At 41.1% G+C, this 19,932-nt stretch overlaps 1 protein-coding gene across 2 annotated transcripts in view; it reads left to right on the top strand.

Annotated features, from left to right (window-relative positions):
• The window catches only part of LOC139280811 (structural maintenance of chromosomes protein 1B-like), a 171,929-nt gene extending 153,377 nt beyond the window's left edge, over positions 1-18,552 (top strand). The window contains exons 23-24 of one of the 2 annotated variants that reach the window (XR_011596769.1): positions 6,469-6,579; positions 14,273-14,359. Coding sequence is in view for 1 of the 2 variants with exons in the window: in XM_070900530.1 (XP_070756631.1) it covers positions 6,469-6,579; positions 14,273-14,374 (213 nt within the window). In the remaining variant the exon portion in view is untranslated. Of the gene's footprint in view, positions 1-6,468; positions 6,580-14,272 lie in introns of both variants that reach the window. The other variant, XM_070900530.1, reaches the window with a different exon arrangement.
• The last annotated feature ends 1,380 nt before the right edge of the window (positions 18,553-19,932 follow it).

Raw genomic sequence — 19,932 nt, 5'->3', positions numbered from 1 at the left:
ATCTGTTCTGCAACAGATTAGTAGGATTCTTGAAGCGTCGCCCCAGGAGAGTGGCAGTGGCTCCATTGACTACAACCCGCTGTCCTCTCTCAGGAAGACAGCATTTCTGCCAGTGCCCTTGTTGCCAGCCAGCTGCAGCCCAGGTTGAGATGGTGCATTCTGAAACTGGCCTCTTCTGGGCCCAGAACTCGAGGTTGTCCTCCAAGGCCATAGAAACATAGAAAATAGGTACAGGAGTAGGCCATTCGGCCCTTCGAGCCTGCACCGCCATTCAATGAGTTCATGGCTGAACATGCAACTGCAGTACCCCATTCCTGCTTTCTCGCCATACCCCTTGATCCCCCCCCTAGTAGTAAGGACTACATCTAATTCCTTTTTGAATATATTTAGTGAATTGGCCTCAACAACTTTGTGGTAGAAAATTCCATAGGTTCACCACTCTGGGTGAAGAAGTTTCTCCTCATCTTGGTCCTAAATGGCTTACCCCTTATCCTTAGACTGTGACCCCTGGTTCTAGACTTCCCCAACATTGGGAACATTCTTCCTGCATCTAACCTGTCTAAACCCATCAGAATTTTAAACGTTTTTATGAGATCCCCTCTCATTCTTCTGAACTCCAGTGAATACAGAGCCTGGGCAGAACCTTCCTGTTCCTCCACCTCTATCTCCTCCTGCTCCTCAGCTTCTCGCCTGATAGGTGGTGGCAAAGGCTGCTGGGCAACAAGGGTTATTGGGCAACAAGGGTTATCCACTTATGATATGGTTCATGACTCCAGTCCGGAATCCACACACGTGTACAGCAGGTATACAATGAGAACCATGCTGCCACAAGAAATATTATAGAGCACACCATTGGCGCCCTCGGGAATCAGTCTGGTGAACCTTCGCTGCACTCCCTCAATAGCACTTCCTCAAGTTAGGAGACCAAAACTGTACACAATACTCCAGGTGTGGCCTCACCAAGGCCCTGTACAACTGTAGCAACACCTCCCTGCCTCTGTACTCAAATCCCCTCGCTATGAAGGCCAACATGCCATTTGCTTTCTTAACCGCCTGCTGTACCTGCATGCCAACCTTCAATGACTGATGTACCATGACACCCAGGTCTCGTTGCACCTCCCCTTTTCCTAATCTGTCACCATTCAGATAATAGTCTGTCTCTCTTTTTACCACCAAAGTGGATAACCTCACATTTATCCACATTATACTTCATCTGCCATGCATTTGCCCACTCACCTAACCTATCCAAGTCACTCTGCAGCCTCATAGCATCCTCCTCGCAGCTCACACTGCCACCCAACTTAGTGTCATCCACAAACTTGGAGATACTACATTTAATCCCCTCGTCTAAATCATTAATGTACAGTGTAAACAGCTGGGGCCCCAGCACAGAATCTTGTGGTACCCCACTAGTCACTGCCTGCCATTCTGAAAAGTACCCATTTACTCCTACTATTTGCTTCCTGTCTGACAACCAGTTCTCAATCCATGTCAGCACACTACCCCCAATCCCATGTGCTTTAACTTTGCACATTAATCTCTTGTGTGGGACCTTGTCAAAAGCCTTCTGAAAGTCCAAATATACCACATCAACTGGTTCTCCCTTGTCCATTCTACTGCCATATGCAGTGTACTGAACTGAAGGTCAGCAGCTTTCCACCAGCCATGCTGTTGCCTCTGGGGACGCACCTCAAGTGAACTAGGTGAGGCAAAGACATATGGAAGAGGCACTAAATGAATGCTCAAGGGATGTTTAGTTTATTTTTGTACACATTATGTCATAATTTAATTTATAAATTTGGATTAGAATGTGTATTTTGTGTTGGCCTTTATTTTTGCATTGTGGGAAAGAGGACGATGTGATGGTCAGTGACAGGAAAGGCAAGGAGTTTGTTCGGTTTGCAACCTTCCCCAAGATGCAGGGTGTTATTGACTATGCACGTTGCTTTGCTTGCGCCTCATATCAACTCTGCCATTTTCCTGAATCGAAAGGGATTCCGTTCCCTCAATATGCAGCTGATGTATGACCACCGGCAGTTCATCATGCAGGTCAATACCCTATATCATAGTAGTAGTCAGGATTTGTTCATTCTGCGGCAGTTGGTGAATGGGTAGTTGTGGTTGAGGTTACTGGTAAAGTTCACAAATTATTTGATAACAGAGCCTGGGCAGAACCTTCCTGTTCCTCCACCTCTATCTCCTCCTGCTCCTCAGCTTCTCGCCTGATAGGTGGTGGCAAAGGCTGCTCCCTCATAATGGCCAAGTTGTACAGCTTGCAGCATACCACAAGTTTAGAGACCTGCTCAGCTGTGTACTGCAGGGCTTCTCCCGAGCAGTCCAGGCAGCGGAAGCGTTGCTTGAGGGTGCCAATGGTGTGCTCTATAATATTTCTTGTGGCAGCATGGTTCTGATTGTATACCTGCTGTACACGTGTGTGGATTCCGGACTGGAGTCATGAACCATATCATAAGTGGATAACCCTTGTTGTCCAATAGCCACACTTTGATTTGCCATGGTAGGTCAAATACAGCTGGCACAGCAGACTGCTGCAGAATGAACAAATCCTGACTGCTACCGCGATATAGGGTATTGACCTGCATGATGAGCTGCCTGTGGTCGTACATCAGCTGCGTATTGAGGGAGTGGAATCCCTTTCGATTCAGAAAAATGGCAGAGTTGATGAGGCACACGCAAAGCAACGTGCATACAGTCAATAATGCCCTGTATCTTGGGGAAGGCTGCAATCCGAGCAAACCCTCATGCTTGCTCTACCTGTTTGACTCTGGCAAGAGGGAATGAGATGAAGCTGTCTCTCTTTGTATAGAGAGCCTCAGTGATCTCCCTTATGAAGCGGTGTACTGTAAACTGAGATGTTGCTTATATCTCCAGAAGCAGCCAGACACACAAATTCAGAGCCAGTCACAGGTAATGTGGAACTTGCCCTGCTCTAAGGTTGCAGTTGTGGCTGCAGCAGTTGGCAGATTTCAGTCACTGTGTCTTTAGCGAAGTGCAGAGAGCCCTTGCATTGGTTGTCACTAAAGTTTAGGTAAAATAATTGCTTCCTAAACACCCTCTGCGGATATGGCCTCCTGCTGAGAGCCCTTCTCCCCGTCCGCCCTCTTCTAGCAACGTGTCCTGCTCTGCGTGACCCCTCTCCATTCTCCCAGTCATGCTCAATTCCAAGCGGAAGGCGGACTAAGTCACCCATGTCTGCAAGCAACTTGTCTCAGCACAAGCCTTTAAGTCACCAAAAAAGTACTTCAGCACCATCAGGCAAGTATAGGAAAGCTCCCAAAATACATATGATTGCACCAACAGCCAGAAGAAATAATCCAGCAACTAACCTGTAAGTAGTTAAAAAGCCCTGGTAGGGGAGGTCCTTCATGCCGTTTAACATGCAAAGTTAAGAGAGGATGTAGGTTGCAGCTCGAAAATGGCAACGCTGGCGTCAAATCTGATTTGTGTCATGATCTGCCTGCTCTGCATGGTTCCAGCAGCCGTTAGTTGTGTGTCCCCTTTACACATTTGGTGTCTGGCGCACTCCCAGAAGTGAGCACCATTTTCAACCTTCAGGAGGCCCCGTAGCACCCAAGTCGGGCACTACAGAGCCCAGTTTAGCCCCTGTACTCTTGCTGAAGTGTTCCAGTTGTCTTACAGCACAAAACAGAGCCCACTAGTTTCCTCATCGCAGCAGCATTGGTTGTAAGATTTCTCCATTACATTGGCTTATGCTGCCCAAAAACTCAGTACCTCATGACTTCCCAGTTAAAACTCCATTCTTCAGTGCCAACTTATTTTACCCTTTGAAAGACTGCTCGTCAAGTCAGCACCAATAGAGTTCAATCTAGTTCTAAGCAATACTGCAAAGAAGAAAAGTAAGTGGCACTGGCCAGTAATTATGCAGCTAAAACATGGTAATGTGACACCCACGTCCTAAGAAAATACTGGTATCAACTGATGTAATAGGACATTATGGGGGTCATTTTAATCCCCCAAAACAGGTAGGTTTGGGTCAAATGGTATGTTTAAAAAATCTCAAACCCAAACCTAACCCACACACTTCCAGTTTTCACAGGGGCAACCAACCTGCACCCAGAAGGTGGGACACTTATTATAATATTTTAATGAGGCTGCATGCATCAGATTTTTTCTCTGTTTCAGCTTTAACAGTGGCCAGCCGGGTTTCCCGGGCCTCGGGAAGCCCGGCAGCTAAAGGGAGGTGGCACAGGTAAGTGCTTTTCCAGCGCTCCCCCACGGCCCCCCACACCCACACTCCACAGTGAATATCGACCTCCATTTACAAGGATGTTGCCAGAATTGAAAGGTTATAACTATCGGGAAAGATTGAACAGGATGGGGCTCTTTTCTCTAGAAAAGAAAAGACTGAGAGGTGACCTGATATCTTCAAGATTATGAAAGGGTTCGATAAGGTCGATGTAGAGAAGATGTTTGTACTTGCAGGCAAGACCAGAACTAGGAGCCAGAAATATAAGATAATCACAAATAAATCCAAAAGGGAAATCAGGAGAAACTTCTTTACCCAGAGAGTGGTTAACCACAGGGAGTAGTTGAGGTGAATACCATAGCTGCATTCAAGGGGAAGCTAGATGAGGGAGAAAGGAATAGAAGGATATGTTGATGGGGTTAGATGAAGAGGGGTGAGAGGATGCTCGTGTGGTCCATAGACATCACATGGACCTTTTGGGCCAAATGGCCTGTTCTGTAATACTTTGTAGCACCCCAGCCATCTCTCTCGCTCTCTACTAACTTCCAGCAATAGTAGTTTACTTCTCTGCAACCCAGTCATGGTCAGTACCAGTTATATAAGCATGTATTCTCATACCGATCTCCAGGTTAAAGCTTTCTAACAGCTGTTGTCCTTTGTCTCTTTCATCAACTGTACAACAGGCATCTGCTCAACAACTGCATCCAAGTCCAATTCTGTATGCAACAGATACTCCACCAAACTGATTTAATACATTGTGAAGGTCTTTGATAAAAATGTGCTCACTGTGAAGCAGACTCCCCTGCTTAGATGCACAGTGACAGGTTGATGTATGCCAGAGCCCTCCGTCCCTGAAAGTTTTTCCCCTTTTTAATCAGATATCCACATCACCGTTTGATCCTAGATCTCACATGTAGGCTGAACAAAGCTCTTCCGTTGCAGACCTTGTCTCTGAATCACAAAGGAGAATTATTTGGACAAGCTTAACCTGCTTTGAGATTTGTTGTCATTGAAGAAAGGCGAGATTGACCAAAGTGTCCTTCATTACTCAACGTGCTCCCCAATTTGTTTCCGAGTTAAAGTTGGCATCTGACAACAACTTATATTTATATACCTCCTTTAACGTAGTAAAATGTCACAAGGTGCTTCACTAGAGTATTTTATAATTAAAAAAAATTTGACACCAAGCCACATCAGGAGCTATCAGAGCAGATGACCAAAAGCTTGGTCAAAGAGAGAGGTTTTAAGGAGAAAGGCAGAGGGAATTCCAGAGCTTAGTGCCTTGGCAGCTGAAGACACACCGCCAATGGTGGAACAATTAAAATCGGAGTTGCACAAGAGGCCAGAATTGGAGAAGCGCAGATAACCTGGAGGGTTTGTAGAGCTGGAGAAAATTAGAGATGGAATTTGAAAACTAGGATGAGAATTTTAAAATTGAGGCGTTGCTTAACCGGGACTTTTGGATGACCAAGTTTACGAAGGGTAGAAAGTGGGAGGCCGGCCAGGAGTGCATTGGAAGTGTCAAGTCTAGAGATAAAAAAGCATGGATGAGGGTTTCAGCAGCACAAGAGCTGAGACCAGGACGGAGTCGGGCGATGTTACGGAGGTGCAAATGGCCAGACTGAGCGATGGCGCGGACCTGTGGTCAGAAGCTCATCTCTGGGTCAAATAGGTTGCGAACAGTCTGTTTCAACCTCCAATTGGGATTGACGCCCCTCGTGTCCTTGAGATCTCTTGAACTGTACAAAGCCACATACCACATTTGGGGCATCCATCGCCATTTCCCATTGGTTAAACAGTGAGTAAAGCACATTATATCCTCAAGTGAGATGACAATATAGTCATAAGTGGCCAGAACAGACACTCAGAATGACCCTTATAATGTGATCAATGAATAGTATGCTATGGTGCAGGTTATACTAGAATATGTACAGTGGTTCACCATAAGAACATTTCAAGTTGATTCAGATGTGTTAAGTGAATGGGCTTTGGTTACATCTGTTTGCCGAGTGATAACTCCATAGCTTCCTGGTGCTTGTTTGATTCTCTTATGGAGACAGAAGAATTTCCCAGAGATTTTCTTGAAATTGGCCTTTTTGACCTTTCCAAGGAACTAGCATTACTAGCAGTTTGGTGGGGAGGACACAAAGTTGCACTGTCTCATGACTAGGCTGACCATTTTGGGGCCCGACAGTCTCATCCTGCCTTTTCTTTTTAAAAGATTAATATGTTCTTGTGCTCAGGTTACAAATTACATCAGAGATGAATCCAGGAAGAACTTCCAAGTGATTGTGATTTCACTGAAAGAGGAATTCTATTCAAAAGCCGAGGCGCTAATTGGGGTATATCCAGAGGTACTGTTCCAACCAGAAGCTTTACTTTCCAATTATAACTTTGTATTGTATTTATTTTGTGTGTTCTGACTTCAATCTGCCAAATTTCTTTGAGCTTAAATGATTTGTCCATTTGCACTCCGGGTTACAGTTGCAGAGGAGATTTCCATAGATTCCACTAGGCAAAAATAGGGTAGTAGTGCTTCAAAAATCATCGAAGGAAAACCTAGCACCCTGTTCCCGATTCAGCTGACTCCATCTTGAAAAGGTTACCAAGGACGCACTGGGTAGAGCGGAAATATTAAATGAATACTTTGCATCGGTTTTCACTCTTGATGATGCTCAACTATTTGAATTTAATAATTTACCAACAAAAGCATAAATGAACATATTTTAGAAAGAATTCAGAACTTGAAAGCAGATAGAGCAGCCGGGCCAGATGATATCCACCCGAAGGTACATTGGGAAATGGGGTATGTGCTGTCCGAGCCCTTAACTTGTATTTTTAATAACACTGCATTCTGGAATGGTTCCTATAGACTGGAAGGAGGCTAATGTAGTCTATATCTTTAAAAATGATGACAAAACAGACCCAGGTAACTATAGACCCATTAGTTTATCAGTAATAGGTAAGATGCTTGAAGGAATCATGAACAATGCAATATATGAATACTTAGATAGAGAGACACATTAGGGACACCTAACATGGCTTCACAAAAAGGTTATGTCTTACAAATCTAATTTTGTTTTTTGAAGAAGTTACAAAGTTGGTGGATGAGGGAAGTCCAGTAGACATTGTCTACTTAGATATCCAAAAAGCTTTTGATAGAGAAGCCTCTTATGCGGTACCTTAAGATCGAAGCCTCTAGTATTAGTGCTAATATATTGAGCTGGATTTAGAACTGGCTGGCAGGAAATAGTTATAGATGGATTTGGATCTGTTTGGAGACCGGTCACCAGTGATATCCCACAGCGATCAATGTTGGGACCGTTGCTCTTTGCTATTTTTATTAATAATCTGGATGGAAGCATTGGGAGCAGAATCTGAAAATTTGCAGATGATACCAAGCTGCAACTGTTCGAACTGTAGATGGTGCTCGTCTGCTTCAGGCAAATCTTTAATGTTGGGAGATTGGGCTCAAGACTGGAAAATGATGTAACTTGGATAAGTGCAATGTTATAAGAACATAAGAAATAGGAGCAGGAATAGGCCATTTGGCCCCTCGAGCCTGCTCCGCCATTCAATAAGATCATGGCTGATCTAATCATGGACTCGGCTCGACTTCCCTGCCCACTCCCCATAACCCTTTACTCCCTTATCGCTCAAAAATCTGTTTATCTCTGCCTTAAATATATTCAATGACCCAGCCTCCACAGCTCCCTGGGGTAGAGAATTCCATAGATTTACAACCCTGAGAAGAAATACCTCCTCATCTCAGTTTTAAATGGGCGGACCCTTATTCTGAGACTATGCCCCCCAGTTTTAGTTTCCCCTATAAGTGGAAATATTCTCTCTGCATCCACCTTGTCCAGCCCCCTCATGTTATATGTTTCGATAAGATCACCTCTCATTCTTCTGAACTCCAATGAGTATAGACTCAACCTATCTTCATCAGTCAACCCCCCTCATCTCCAGAATCAATCTAGTGAACCTTCTCTGAACAGCCTCCAATGCAAGTATATCCTTTCTTAAGTACGGAGACCAAAACTACGCAGTAGTCTAGGTGTGGCCTTACCAATACCCTGTACAATCCCCCTTGCAATAAAGGTCAACATTCCATTTGCTTTCCTGATTATTTGTTGTACCTGCATACTAACTTTTTGTGTTTCACTGTAGCACTTTGTAATTTTTCTCCATTTAAATTATAATGTGCTTTTCTATTATTTCTGCCAAAGTGGATAACCTCACATTTTCCCACATTATTTTTGCCCACTCACTTAGCCTGTCTATATCCCTTTGCAGATTTTGTATGTCCTTCTCACAATTTGCTTTCCCACCCATCTTTGTATCATCAGCAAACTTGGCTACATTACACTCAGTTCCTTCATCCAAGTCATTAATATAGTTGAAGACCCTACGGCATTCCACTAGTCACTGTTTGCCAACCGGAAAATGATCCATTTATCCCGACTCTCTGTTTTCTGTTAGCCAATCCTCTATCCATGCAAATATATCTTATGCAGTAACCTCTTATGTGGCACCTTATCGATTGCCTTCTGGAAATCCAAATACACCACATCCACTGGTTCCCCCTTATCCACCCTGCTCATTACATCCTCAAAAGAATTCCAGCAAATTTGTCAAACATGATTTCCCTTTCATAAAACCATGCTGACTCTGCTTGATTGAATTATGCATTTCCAAATGACCCACGACTGCTTCCTTAATAATCGACTCCAGCATTTTCCCAACAGATGTCAGGCTAACTGGTCTATAATTTCTTGTTTTTTGTCCGCCTCCTATTTTTAAATAGTGGCGTCACATTTGCGGTTTTCCAATCCGCTAGGACCGCCCCAGAATGCAGGCAATTTTGGTAGATTACAACCAATGCATCCACTATCTCTGCAGCCACTTCTTTTAAGACCTTAGGATGTAAGCCATCGGGTCCAGGGGACTTGTCCGCCTTTAGTTCCATTATTTTACCAAGTACTACTTCATTAGTGATTGTATTAAGTTCCTCCTTCCCTTTAGCCCCTTAATTATCCACTATTGGGATGTTTTTAAGTGTCTTCTACCGTGAAAACCGATACAAAATATTTTTTCAACGTCTCTGCCATTTCCCTGTTCTCCATTATTAATTGCCCAGTCTTAACCTCTAAGGGACCAACATTTACTTTAGCCACTCTTTTCCTTTTTATGTACCTGTAGAAACTCTTACTGTTTTTTATATTTCCTGCTAGTTTACTTTTATAATCTATCATTTTTTTTTAGTCATTCTTTGCTGGCTTTTAAAAGTTTCCCAATCCTCTGGCCTCCCACTAGTCTTGGCCATATTGTATGCCCTTGTTTTCAATTTGATACCATCCCTTATTTCCTTATTATCCCTTCTCTTGCAGTCTTTCCTTCTCATTGGGATATATTTTTGTTGCAAGTAATGAAATATCTCCTTAAATGTCTGCCACTGCTCATCAACTGTCCCATATTTTAATCTATTTTCCCAGTTCACTTTAGCCGACTCTGCCCTCATACCTTTGGTCTCCTTTATTTAAGCTTAGGACGCTGGTTTGAGAACCAACTTTCTCGCCCTCCAACTTAATTTGAAATTCAACCATGCTATGGTCACTCATTCCTAGAGGATCCTTTACTAAGAGATCATTTATTAATCCCATCTCAATACACAGTACCAGATCCAAAATAGCCTGCTCCCTGGTTAGTTCTGCAACGTACTGTTCAAGGAAACTATCCCGGATACACTCAATGAACTCTTCCTCAAGGCTACCCTGGCCAATTTGCTTTGTCCAATCAATATGAAGGTTAAAATCATCCATGGTTATTGCCGTTCCTTTATTACAAGCCTCCATTATTTCTTGATTTATACTCCATCCAACAGTGTCGCTACTGTTAAGGGGCCTATAGACTATCCCCACCAGTGACTTTTTCCCCTTATTATTTCTTATCTCCACCCAAACTGATTCAACATCTTGATCCTCTGAGACAATATTGTTTCTCACTAACGCACTGATCTCATCCTTTATTAACAGTGCTACCCCACCTCCTTTTCCTTTCTGTCTGTCCTTCTGAATTGTCAAATACCCCTGAATATTTAGTTCCCAGTCCTAGTCACCTTGTAACCATGTTACTGTAATGGGTATCAGATCATACCCATTTGTATCTATTTGTGCCGTCAACTCATCTATTGTTATGAATGCTACGTGCATTCAGATAAAGAGCTTTTAAATTTGTTTTTTTTTAAACCATTTTTTCCTGCTTTCACCCCACTTTCTGATTCACCTTTATGTTTATACATTCTGTCCCTTCCTGGCATGCTCTGGTTTTCATTTCCCCCAGTGCTCCCCTGATCTATTGCCTTCTCCTTGTTCTTTGACTTTTTAAATTTTCGCTCACCTGAATCCTTCCCCTGCCTCCACTAATTAGTTTAAAGCTCTCTCTGCAACCCTAGTCCCAGCACGGTCTAAGTGGAGCCCGTCCCAATGGAACAGCTCCCTCTTACCCCAGTACTGGTGCCAGTGTCCCATGAACCAAAACCCATTTCTCCCACACCAATCTTTGAGCCACGTGTTTAACTCTCTTTATTTACCCTATGCAAATTTGCTCGTGGCTTGGGTAGTAATCCAGAGATTATTATTTTTGTGGCTCTGCTTTTTAATTTGGCTCATCTTCCCTGCAGTCTCTGCTCTCGTGCACACAGCCTCGAACCTGTTCGACAAGAGCAATGGCCGAGGCTCCGCCATCCTGAGACCCCATACCTTCCTCACTCGTAGTCACACCCTCCTGTCCCTGACCACAGATTGAATTTGAATTAATTACTCTCATTGGTGTGACTAGCTCCTGGATCGTGGCATCCAGGTAACTCTCCCCCTCCCTGATGTCGTAGTGTCTGCAGCTTGGATTCCAGCTCATCAACACGGAGCCAAAGTTCAAGCTGCAGACACTTGCTGCAGATGTGGTCAACCAGCTCCCGCATGCAACAGCAGAAACACATCGCCTGTCCTGCCATCTCTCATGTATTGAATTCATTAAATTTAATTTTAAGTTATTAATCCCGGCCCCTAATCGAAGGCCCTTAATTTAAAGCAAGAAGAAAGAAAAACTCACCAACCAATCACTTCCCTACCTTTCTGTGACGTCGTGTCGTCTCCCTGTTCACCTTTGTCGCCCTTTCTTACCTGCTCACACTTTTATATCCACTGCTGCTCAGGTGTTTCTTCCTAGGTCGGGGGTGTTGGTGCTGCGCTGCTCGCTAATTTAAGCTCCGCTCCGCTCCTCAGGTGTTCCCTCCTAGGTCGGCGCCATGTGCTGGGCTGCACTGCTCAATCTTTAATGCTCCGCTGCTGCTCAGGTGTTCCCTCCTAGGTCGGGGATGTTGCCGCTATTTTAAAGGTACATAAGCTCTGCCGTGTAGTGATAGTTAGAGCAAATGGGGTGTATCCATAGGACAATTGAGTACAAGATGAGGCATACAGTTTTGTCCTTGTACAAGACCTTAGTCAGGCTGCACTTGGAATACTGTGTCTAGTTTTGGTCTCATGGTGGGTGATACTGAGGCTTTGGAAAGAAAAGGCCTTGCATTTATATAGCGCCTTTCACGGTCACCTGCTGTCTCAAAGCACTTTACAGCCAATTAAATACTTTTTGAAGGCTAAGAGTTGGGACTCCATACCATAAAGAAGCATAGATTTGAGGGGAATCTGAGGTTTAATGAAGAGAATGATTGTGTTCAAGCTGGGGAAGAGATCACCACTTACAGAAGGTAGGTAGGTATTGCAAGAAATTCAGGGCCAGAGTGATCACCTGGACTAGTTTTGATCGCCTAGGTGGGTCGGAGAGGAATTTCCCAGATTTATTTTTCCCCCAAATTGGCCTGGGTTTTTTGCCTCTCTGGAAGTCACGTGGTTTTGGGTGGGGTGGAATGCATGAGTTGTGATACACAAAGGTATCGCAAGTGTGTGTGTGACCGGTTCGATGGACCAAATGGTCATTACCTGTCTATCATTGTTCATATGTACTAGAGCACCCGCCTCTTTCAGGTGGCAAGTCTGTTTAATATGCAAATTAGGGTCCTATGACATACATAGGACACCAATAGACATTTTGGAATGCAACTGGCCAGAGGCCTCTCCCAAGACCTACCTTGCTGCCACTGTCTTTCGCCACCCCCCGCCCCCCCCCCCCAAAAAAAAATATTCCGTCTATTTGGCATATGCCTTGAAGGTGGACTGGGCAATCAGCTGCCTGCTGGTTAGAATTTACCCTTCACTACTCTTGTTTGGTATACAGTATTCTGTGTGCAAGATTTGATTGGAGTTATGCAAGACTTCAAGCTATGTTGTGCAATCCCAACCTACCTCTCTTGCATGGATATGTAAGGTACATTACTTTATTAATATTTGATGCATGTTTTTCTTTTTAAATTAGAGGTGGGGGATTTAAGGCTACCTGGACAAGAGGTAGCAAGATGTAGTAGTAATTGGAGTCCTCCTGGGGAGGGGGGTGTGAGAGAAATGTTAAATTACAGTAAAGCTGGGGAGAGGATAAATTCTTTAAAAATTTGAAGAAAAAATTACCACAGGAACAAATAATCACAGGGCCACATAAATCCTCTGACACAAGAGGCTGGGTGATAGCAGTCATGTCCCACTTCAAAACGGATAGCTAATTATACAGTTACATTTTCTGGCACAGAGCCTTGTCTACATTGTTTAGAAAAATGCTCGTAGTCAATAGAAAGTCCGGTAATTTCCTGCTAATCTGTTCCCAATAGATGAGGGTGCCTACCAGGAATGTGATTTCATACTAGCCTCCAGATGTAAAATGAAGTCCACAATTAGCTTGCTAATATGTGCTAAGTGGACCAAAAGTGCAAGGAAGGGTGGCACCACTCATTTGTTACTGAAGATGTATTGTAACCTAAAGAGGAACAGAAGCAGAGGAGAGAAAAACAAGGAGACAGATAGAAGAGAGAGGTCTGAGGAGAAGAGGAAAGAGAGGGGTGGTGGTGGCAAGATGGAGAAAGAATGAGAAAAGGAGAGAAAGGGAACAAAGTTTCAGGGCGTGAAAGGTTAGGGCCTCCATTTTTGTGCGTTGGGAGATTCTGCATTTTGTGCATGTATTACATATCTTAGCAGGATTATCAATTGAAGCAAACTGTATTTAGGAAAGATGTCTGACAATTTGGGCTTTTCATTCTGTAGATAACCAGTATCTGATTTTAATACTGTTTTGTACAAAGGAGTCGGATTAATGTTTTAGTACTTGTGTGATGGGAGTTGGAATTTGGTAAGTCAGATTGGCTATGCTCCTAAAATATACACACAATTTCAGTGGAACTGGGTTCTGGTAGAAGATGCATGTATACAAATGACTGATTGAAAACAAAACCAGTTGTCCTGGAAGTTCTGCCATTTACATCAGAATTGCGCCTGATTTAATGTAAGCTTGTAGAAAAGGGGTAAGTTACCTGCATGATTTGGCAAACCAGAACATGGTGAGCTTACCAGCTTTGACGTGTCCAGACATTGGCTGAATGTCATATCTTACCTCCAATCGTAATAGTTCTATCCCTTCAGTTACATCTCATTTCAGAGGACTCAAGAATATGTTGTCATTTATGTGTTATGCAACTGGTGAAAAGTCAGCTTAATTTGCATTTTACACACAAATTTCCAACTATTCACTTGGCTCAGTTTTCTATTAAAGTTGCCAAATCGTGGAAAACATGAAATGGTTCATGGAAAATGATCGATTGGACCTGGGGGGGAAGCACCAAACTGCCATCCACATCATCAATACCTTCAAATACAATGTACAACAACAACTTGTATTTATATAGTACCTTTAACGTAGTAAAATGTCCCAAGGCGCAGTAGTGTTTAAAAAAACAAAAAATGCCGACTCTCAAATAACTTGAATATAAATATTGAGGTTTAAATTAGTCTTTCCTTGGAAATAGTCAATTCTCGTGTTGCAAAGCAGTGAAATTATTTTTAAAAATCCACTTTCAGATTTGCTTAACTATTTTAGTTTTCGTTATAGCAAGGAGAATGCATGTTCAGTCAACTGTTGACCTTCGACCTTACCCGTTACCCAGAAAACACCAGAATGGAAGAAGTGCAGCAGCCAAGGGAGGAAGACTAACAGAACATACACTTTGGTTTAATATAAACATTTTGAAATCACATGTTATCTGAATTGTTGAGCTAAAGTGTTATGTTTTAGCTTTTATCTTAAAACATTGTTGTCTCTGTTAGCAAGTCTGTTAACATGCCTGTTAACATGCATTCCAAAATTTGTTTCCAGTCTGTTAAGGAATTATTATTGTACTCCCATTCATAGTCACACCATATTTTGGTTGGTACAACAGAACAAATTTAGAAACAAAATGCCATTTAGCAATTAAGCCTTTTCATTCCATAGTTGCTGCTGTGCTGCTGATTAAGGCTGTGTTTCTTCCCCACTGGTTAATTATATATATATATATATATATATATATAAAATGAAATCTCTGCAGGGAAATGGTCAGCCAATTTCAGAACACAGACTCATTCAAATCTTCATTAGATACAAACCTCCTCAGGGGTTCTTTGCACAAAATGGCATAATTTCCAATGGCTTTCACATGAAATAAAATTCCGTTGGACTGGTGGCTGTCTGAGTCACACTATGACATTGTATAGACTAGCAGAATTGTGCATTATACTGAACGCCCAGCGATCCCATTAGTCTTTTGAAAATTTGAGTATGTAATAGTGAAGTGTAATGAGCCATAATAAGTAAGATATATAAAATTCCTACATTAAGTAGTTAATATTTGTATTAAAAAGGATGAGGAGAAAGTAAAGTATGAAGGAGGACAGTTTTTTTGTTTGTTTACTTACAAAAAGTTTTTTAAAAAATCACATTCCAACATCCTACCCCGTTTTACTGTTTTTTGTTCCCCATGAGAGATTGCCATGTGTATGTTCTCCATGTACTAGGAAACTGCTTAGTTGACAAGGACACAAACTCATACAAATCTATATATCAGTGTTTGGATTCAATCCTGGCCATGTACACATCAGAATCCAACGGCAAATATTTTTGCAACATTGGGAATTATGGATGGTGACTGAAAGATGCCTAGTGGAGTCCTGAAATACTCGAGAGTTGTCATCAGAACAATGTAATGACAGACCCAATAGGACAGATCTGTATCATCTGTGGTATTGCACACATGGTAATTTTGTCAAAGTGAACTGAAGAAAGCAGTTTCTTGATTTCCAGGTTTCCAAGTATTTTTCATTTTGTTTCTTAAAGCTGTTTTTTTTTGTTCATGTATTAATTATCTAATTTTTATTTTTATTTTGCTTGCCTTTTAAATACCTGCAGAATGCTAATTGTTTGTCCAGCTGTTGGTCATTTTTTTCATACTGGTTTTTTGTTACTTGTTAAAACTGATTTTTTTTTTGGTTGAGGAAATAAAAACTGGCTGAAAAGTAGGGGTGCTCACTTTGTTTATCACATTGTGCCATTGAGGGGAGACTAGCAGAGAATATAGGTAGAGCAAGGACCAGAAGATTTTTTTTTTGGGTGGGGTGGGGAAAGAAAGAGAAGCAAATCAGGAAGAGGGTGAGAGAAGAGACGAAGATGTTTGAAGAAAGCATGAAAAAGTGAGCAGGCCAGCAAGTATTTGAGTGGATAGAGAAGCAGCAGGAAAGTAGACTCGTGAGAGGCTGCTAGAAGAAAAAAATGGATGTGGAAGCTGTAGGAAATGGCAGAGAGAAATGGATATCGAGGGGCTGTTAAGAATGGTTGTCAGGACATTAAGGGGCTGATAGAGATGGGCAAGAGAAGAGGTCGACTGGTCAGGAATGGGGCAAGAAAAGCCAGTTGAAACAGTAAGGGAGACAATAGAAAGAGAAGAGCAGCAAGCAGGGGTGTGAAGTGGGGAAACTCAGGTAGGCAAGGCAGCAAAAAAATAGCACCATTAGTGGAAGAAGTGAGTAGCAGGCATTGTGATCTATTAAAAAAATATGCTGATACCAAAAGATTATGACCAGAAATGTTAACTTGAGTTTAAGTGTCCAGATTAAGCAGCTGTGGGATACAGTTGGTTTTACGAATGCAATATTTTTCGTCGTCATTTATAAAAAGTTGAGCATATTGAAAAATTTCATTTCTTAAGTGATTTTAATTCTCAAGATAAGTTAATTAATTTTGTTCAATCAAATGTACAGTAATAGCACCAGTTTTTACTAAAATCTGTGGCTTCGTGTTGTACATGACATTTTTGTCTGTCTTATGTAGCTTCCATTTGATTTAATGTTACTGCTGAACCATTTGCTATATTTGTTTTCTTTGAGAACTTCAACATCGATGTTCACTGGATTTTCCAATTCCTGAATCACTGCATAATAGTTGATTCAGTCATAAAGCATGCAGCTTCATGATGTATGTAGTGGTGATAATCTTTATACAGTCAATGAAACTATTTCCAGTTATAAAGATGCAAAATTAGTTAGATTTAAAACCATGAATTCTGTCCCAAAATCAAGAGTTTACATTTTACCTGCATTGATCTCAGTCACATGATTCTTTCTAGGAATGTGTTGCATGAGATCATAAGAACTTAACCTTTTCTCGTCCCTCCACCCAAACTTCTAATCAGACTATCTTTCAACTGTTCATATTTAAAACAAATGCAACATCATTTATGGTTAATTTAAAAGTCTGTAGCAAAGTCAGGCAAATTATTCCAAGTACTTCGAATCACAAACCCAACAAGAATCTACCTGTTCTTTTCCACTCATCTCTTGTGGAGAATCTTGCATAATACTCACATGTAAAATTATTGCACAGTTTAAACTTCTGTTTTATTGAATGTTTTATTGAAAAGCAGTCATCTTTAGCCAAAGTGCCCCACTTCATAATTATGACAATACTGCAAACTTTACAAAGCAAACACAAAAGCCATTTTATTTTAAAAAAAAACTTTAAAAAAGACAATGCAGCATATCTGAGGTGATAAATACAAAATTCCCATCACAAATCATCCTGGTCAAATATCTGTATACTGTACAGTCATTAAATATGATTTCTTCTAATATGGATATATTGAAACAAATGCATAACTTTTTTTTAAAATAGAATTTCAGCAGGATTTTAAAACAAAAATCCATTTACCCTCTTGCTGTTTTCAGCTATTGGAAGGGAGGAGGAAGATTGAAGTTAGCATGCATGCTGGCATGCAGCAAGAACCTTATATCCCAATAGCCATTTTTGAGCTATGAATTCTAATACTGTGTTAATTGTACATTCACAACGACTTTACATGCAAATTAGCACAGGAACAAGTGGGGATTTTGCTTATTTTTTGTTCATACTTGACACAAAGAATTTGTATCAACATTAACATGGCACTGAATAGGTTGCTGGATCTCCAATGTAAAAATAAGTGTCAAAATTTAGCCATGTTTTTTTATTCACGGTGAGCTGAGTACGATGTATCCTCAATATCAACAGGGCAGTTTCCACAGCAGCAGGCGATGTAGTCAACACAGAAGAAGCTCTTCCTGAAGCAATTGTGCTGTATTCACCATAAAATTAACCGAAAGCAAACTCTTAATATTATGAGCAATGAAGTATTTTTATGGTGGCACAAGGTTGGGGAATATCAGTTATTGTCACTTGTTTATCAGCCCAAAAAACTGAGTTTTCTCCCAATGGACAACTTCCTAAAGAGAAACCAAAAAAAGCAATCAGCCCTAACCAAGTCTGGGTAACTTAAATGCAAAGATTGGAATTCCTTTATGATTCAGTTTTGCAGGTAGCTTCAGATGTTTTCTCAAAAGTCATTACTGTAATTGAATTAACTAGATTTTGAGAACAGCCCACTCAATTCAAATTCAATAATAATTTTGAATTGGTTAATATCAAAGATTTATTTAGCCTACTGCTACCAATACACCCTGGGGAAAATTACAGCAAAAGAAAACATGTAATTCATAATAACAAATTACTCTCACTGGCATCACCATCAGAACTTGGTTCAAAATACACTCTCCAGAAACAAACCATGGGCAAAATCTCAACATAATTGTAATGCTGGCTGTTTTTCCAGTTTGTACATACCCAGCATAATGCTTTACTAACATCTTAAGTGACAACATTGGAATCTCATCCATAAATGTTATTCTAAAATGGTCATTTGATCCTCCCAACATGTTGTGCAGTTCTGGGATGATTTTAACATTTGCAGTAACTTTCATCCAACTGTTGTGGTTAAGATAAATTGTACGTCTATTAAAGTGGTTTTAATAAAGGAACTGGTAGAGGAATTGACAAGATCAAAGTACTTTTTTATCATAAATTGTGAATCGAGCAGAGGAATTTAGATTATAAAAATTGATTCAGGCAGAGGTAACCATGAAATGGCAAAAAATGGAATCTGCATTTTTTAAGCAACTGAATTATTTGTGCTGTTACAAGTCATGTTCTATGTTGAAATGTTTTCATAGTTAAATCAAACACTATATCACATTTTTTTTAAATGCCTCCAACCACTTAAGTAATGACGTGGATCAGCTCATAAGGCAGCAGCAGATTTTTGAGGAATCTAAAAGCAATGAAGGCAGCCAATTAAACACTACTAATTAGTGGTTATGAAACATTAACAGTATTAAAATTGAAAGTATAGCAGGCGATGTTAAAACAGTTGTAACTGCCATTCAACACATTTGCACAATACAAGTATGACAGATTTACAAATATTTGCATAGGATGAAATGCAAGGATCTGGGCAAAGTAGTTACTTCACGTTGGTCTATCATACAGCAGCAGACCTGCAAGACAAAACCCAAAAAGGGAGTGCTGAAGAAAGCCAAAGGGAGATGCTTCCAGTATACACATAAACGCAACTTATCGAGACAGATGTATAACATTTGAACCTGGTTTCCTTTTATTTTCTTGAGGGAAGGCTTTCATTAATGTAATAGCGGTTTTTCGATTTGGTCAATCAAAATAACTAAATAAAAATAATAATTTTCAAAGTTAAGACCCTCCGCCCCCCCCCCCCCCCATCTAAAATACAATCATTAGAATAAGTTTTATGAAGCAGTCATGGGAAGAATACATTTTATGAGGAGAGCTCGCTTTTATAACCTGAGTGTTATAACCACAGACTACCTTGACAACCCAAGTTACACATTGTCCAAAGGTTGCTTCAATCAGTTCACGTTGATTTGATATTTTTCGGCTGCATCAATAAAACTGATTACTTCCCTCACACTAGTTAATTGTCCCCATTAAATCACAGGTTCCAGATGATGAGCTTCAAAAGAGAGACGGCAGAAAAATTAGGGTAAAGTGTAACATATTTAATGCACATATTCCCTCTATTCTAGCCAAAGGAACTTCTTTCCACCTCAATTGGAGATGCACGTTATAGCCTAGTCAGGTTTAAACTCATTAGGTTACAGTCACAGTTATTAGCTGAAAGATAATAGTTCTGTGTTCTTAAGATGTAGTTTGAGATTCTGGCTTTTAAAAAAAAAAAGGCTGGAATTTTCCCCGAAAGAAACATGGAGCATGGGGGCAGTTAAATTGGGAGGAAGAGACCAGAATGATGTTTGACAAAAATCTTGGTTTAAATGCAGCAAATGAACGGAATCAACATTGTTAACGCGGCATTGTTCTCCAGGCAGACAAGGGCAATTGGA

The sequence above is a fragment of the Pristiophorus japonicus genome, chromosome 15, assembly GCF_044704955.1.
Source record: "Pristiophorus japonicus isolate sPriJap1 chromosome 15, sPriJap1.hap1, whole genome shotgun sequence".
NCBI classification, from domain to species: domain Eukaryota; kingdom Metazoa; phylum Chordata; class Chondrichthyes; family Pristiophoridae; genus Pristiophorus; species Pristiophorus japonicus.
The sequence above is the reverse complement of the archived record's forward strand: the minus strand, read 5'-3'. Positions and strand labels throughout refer to the sequence as shown.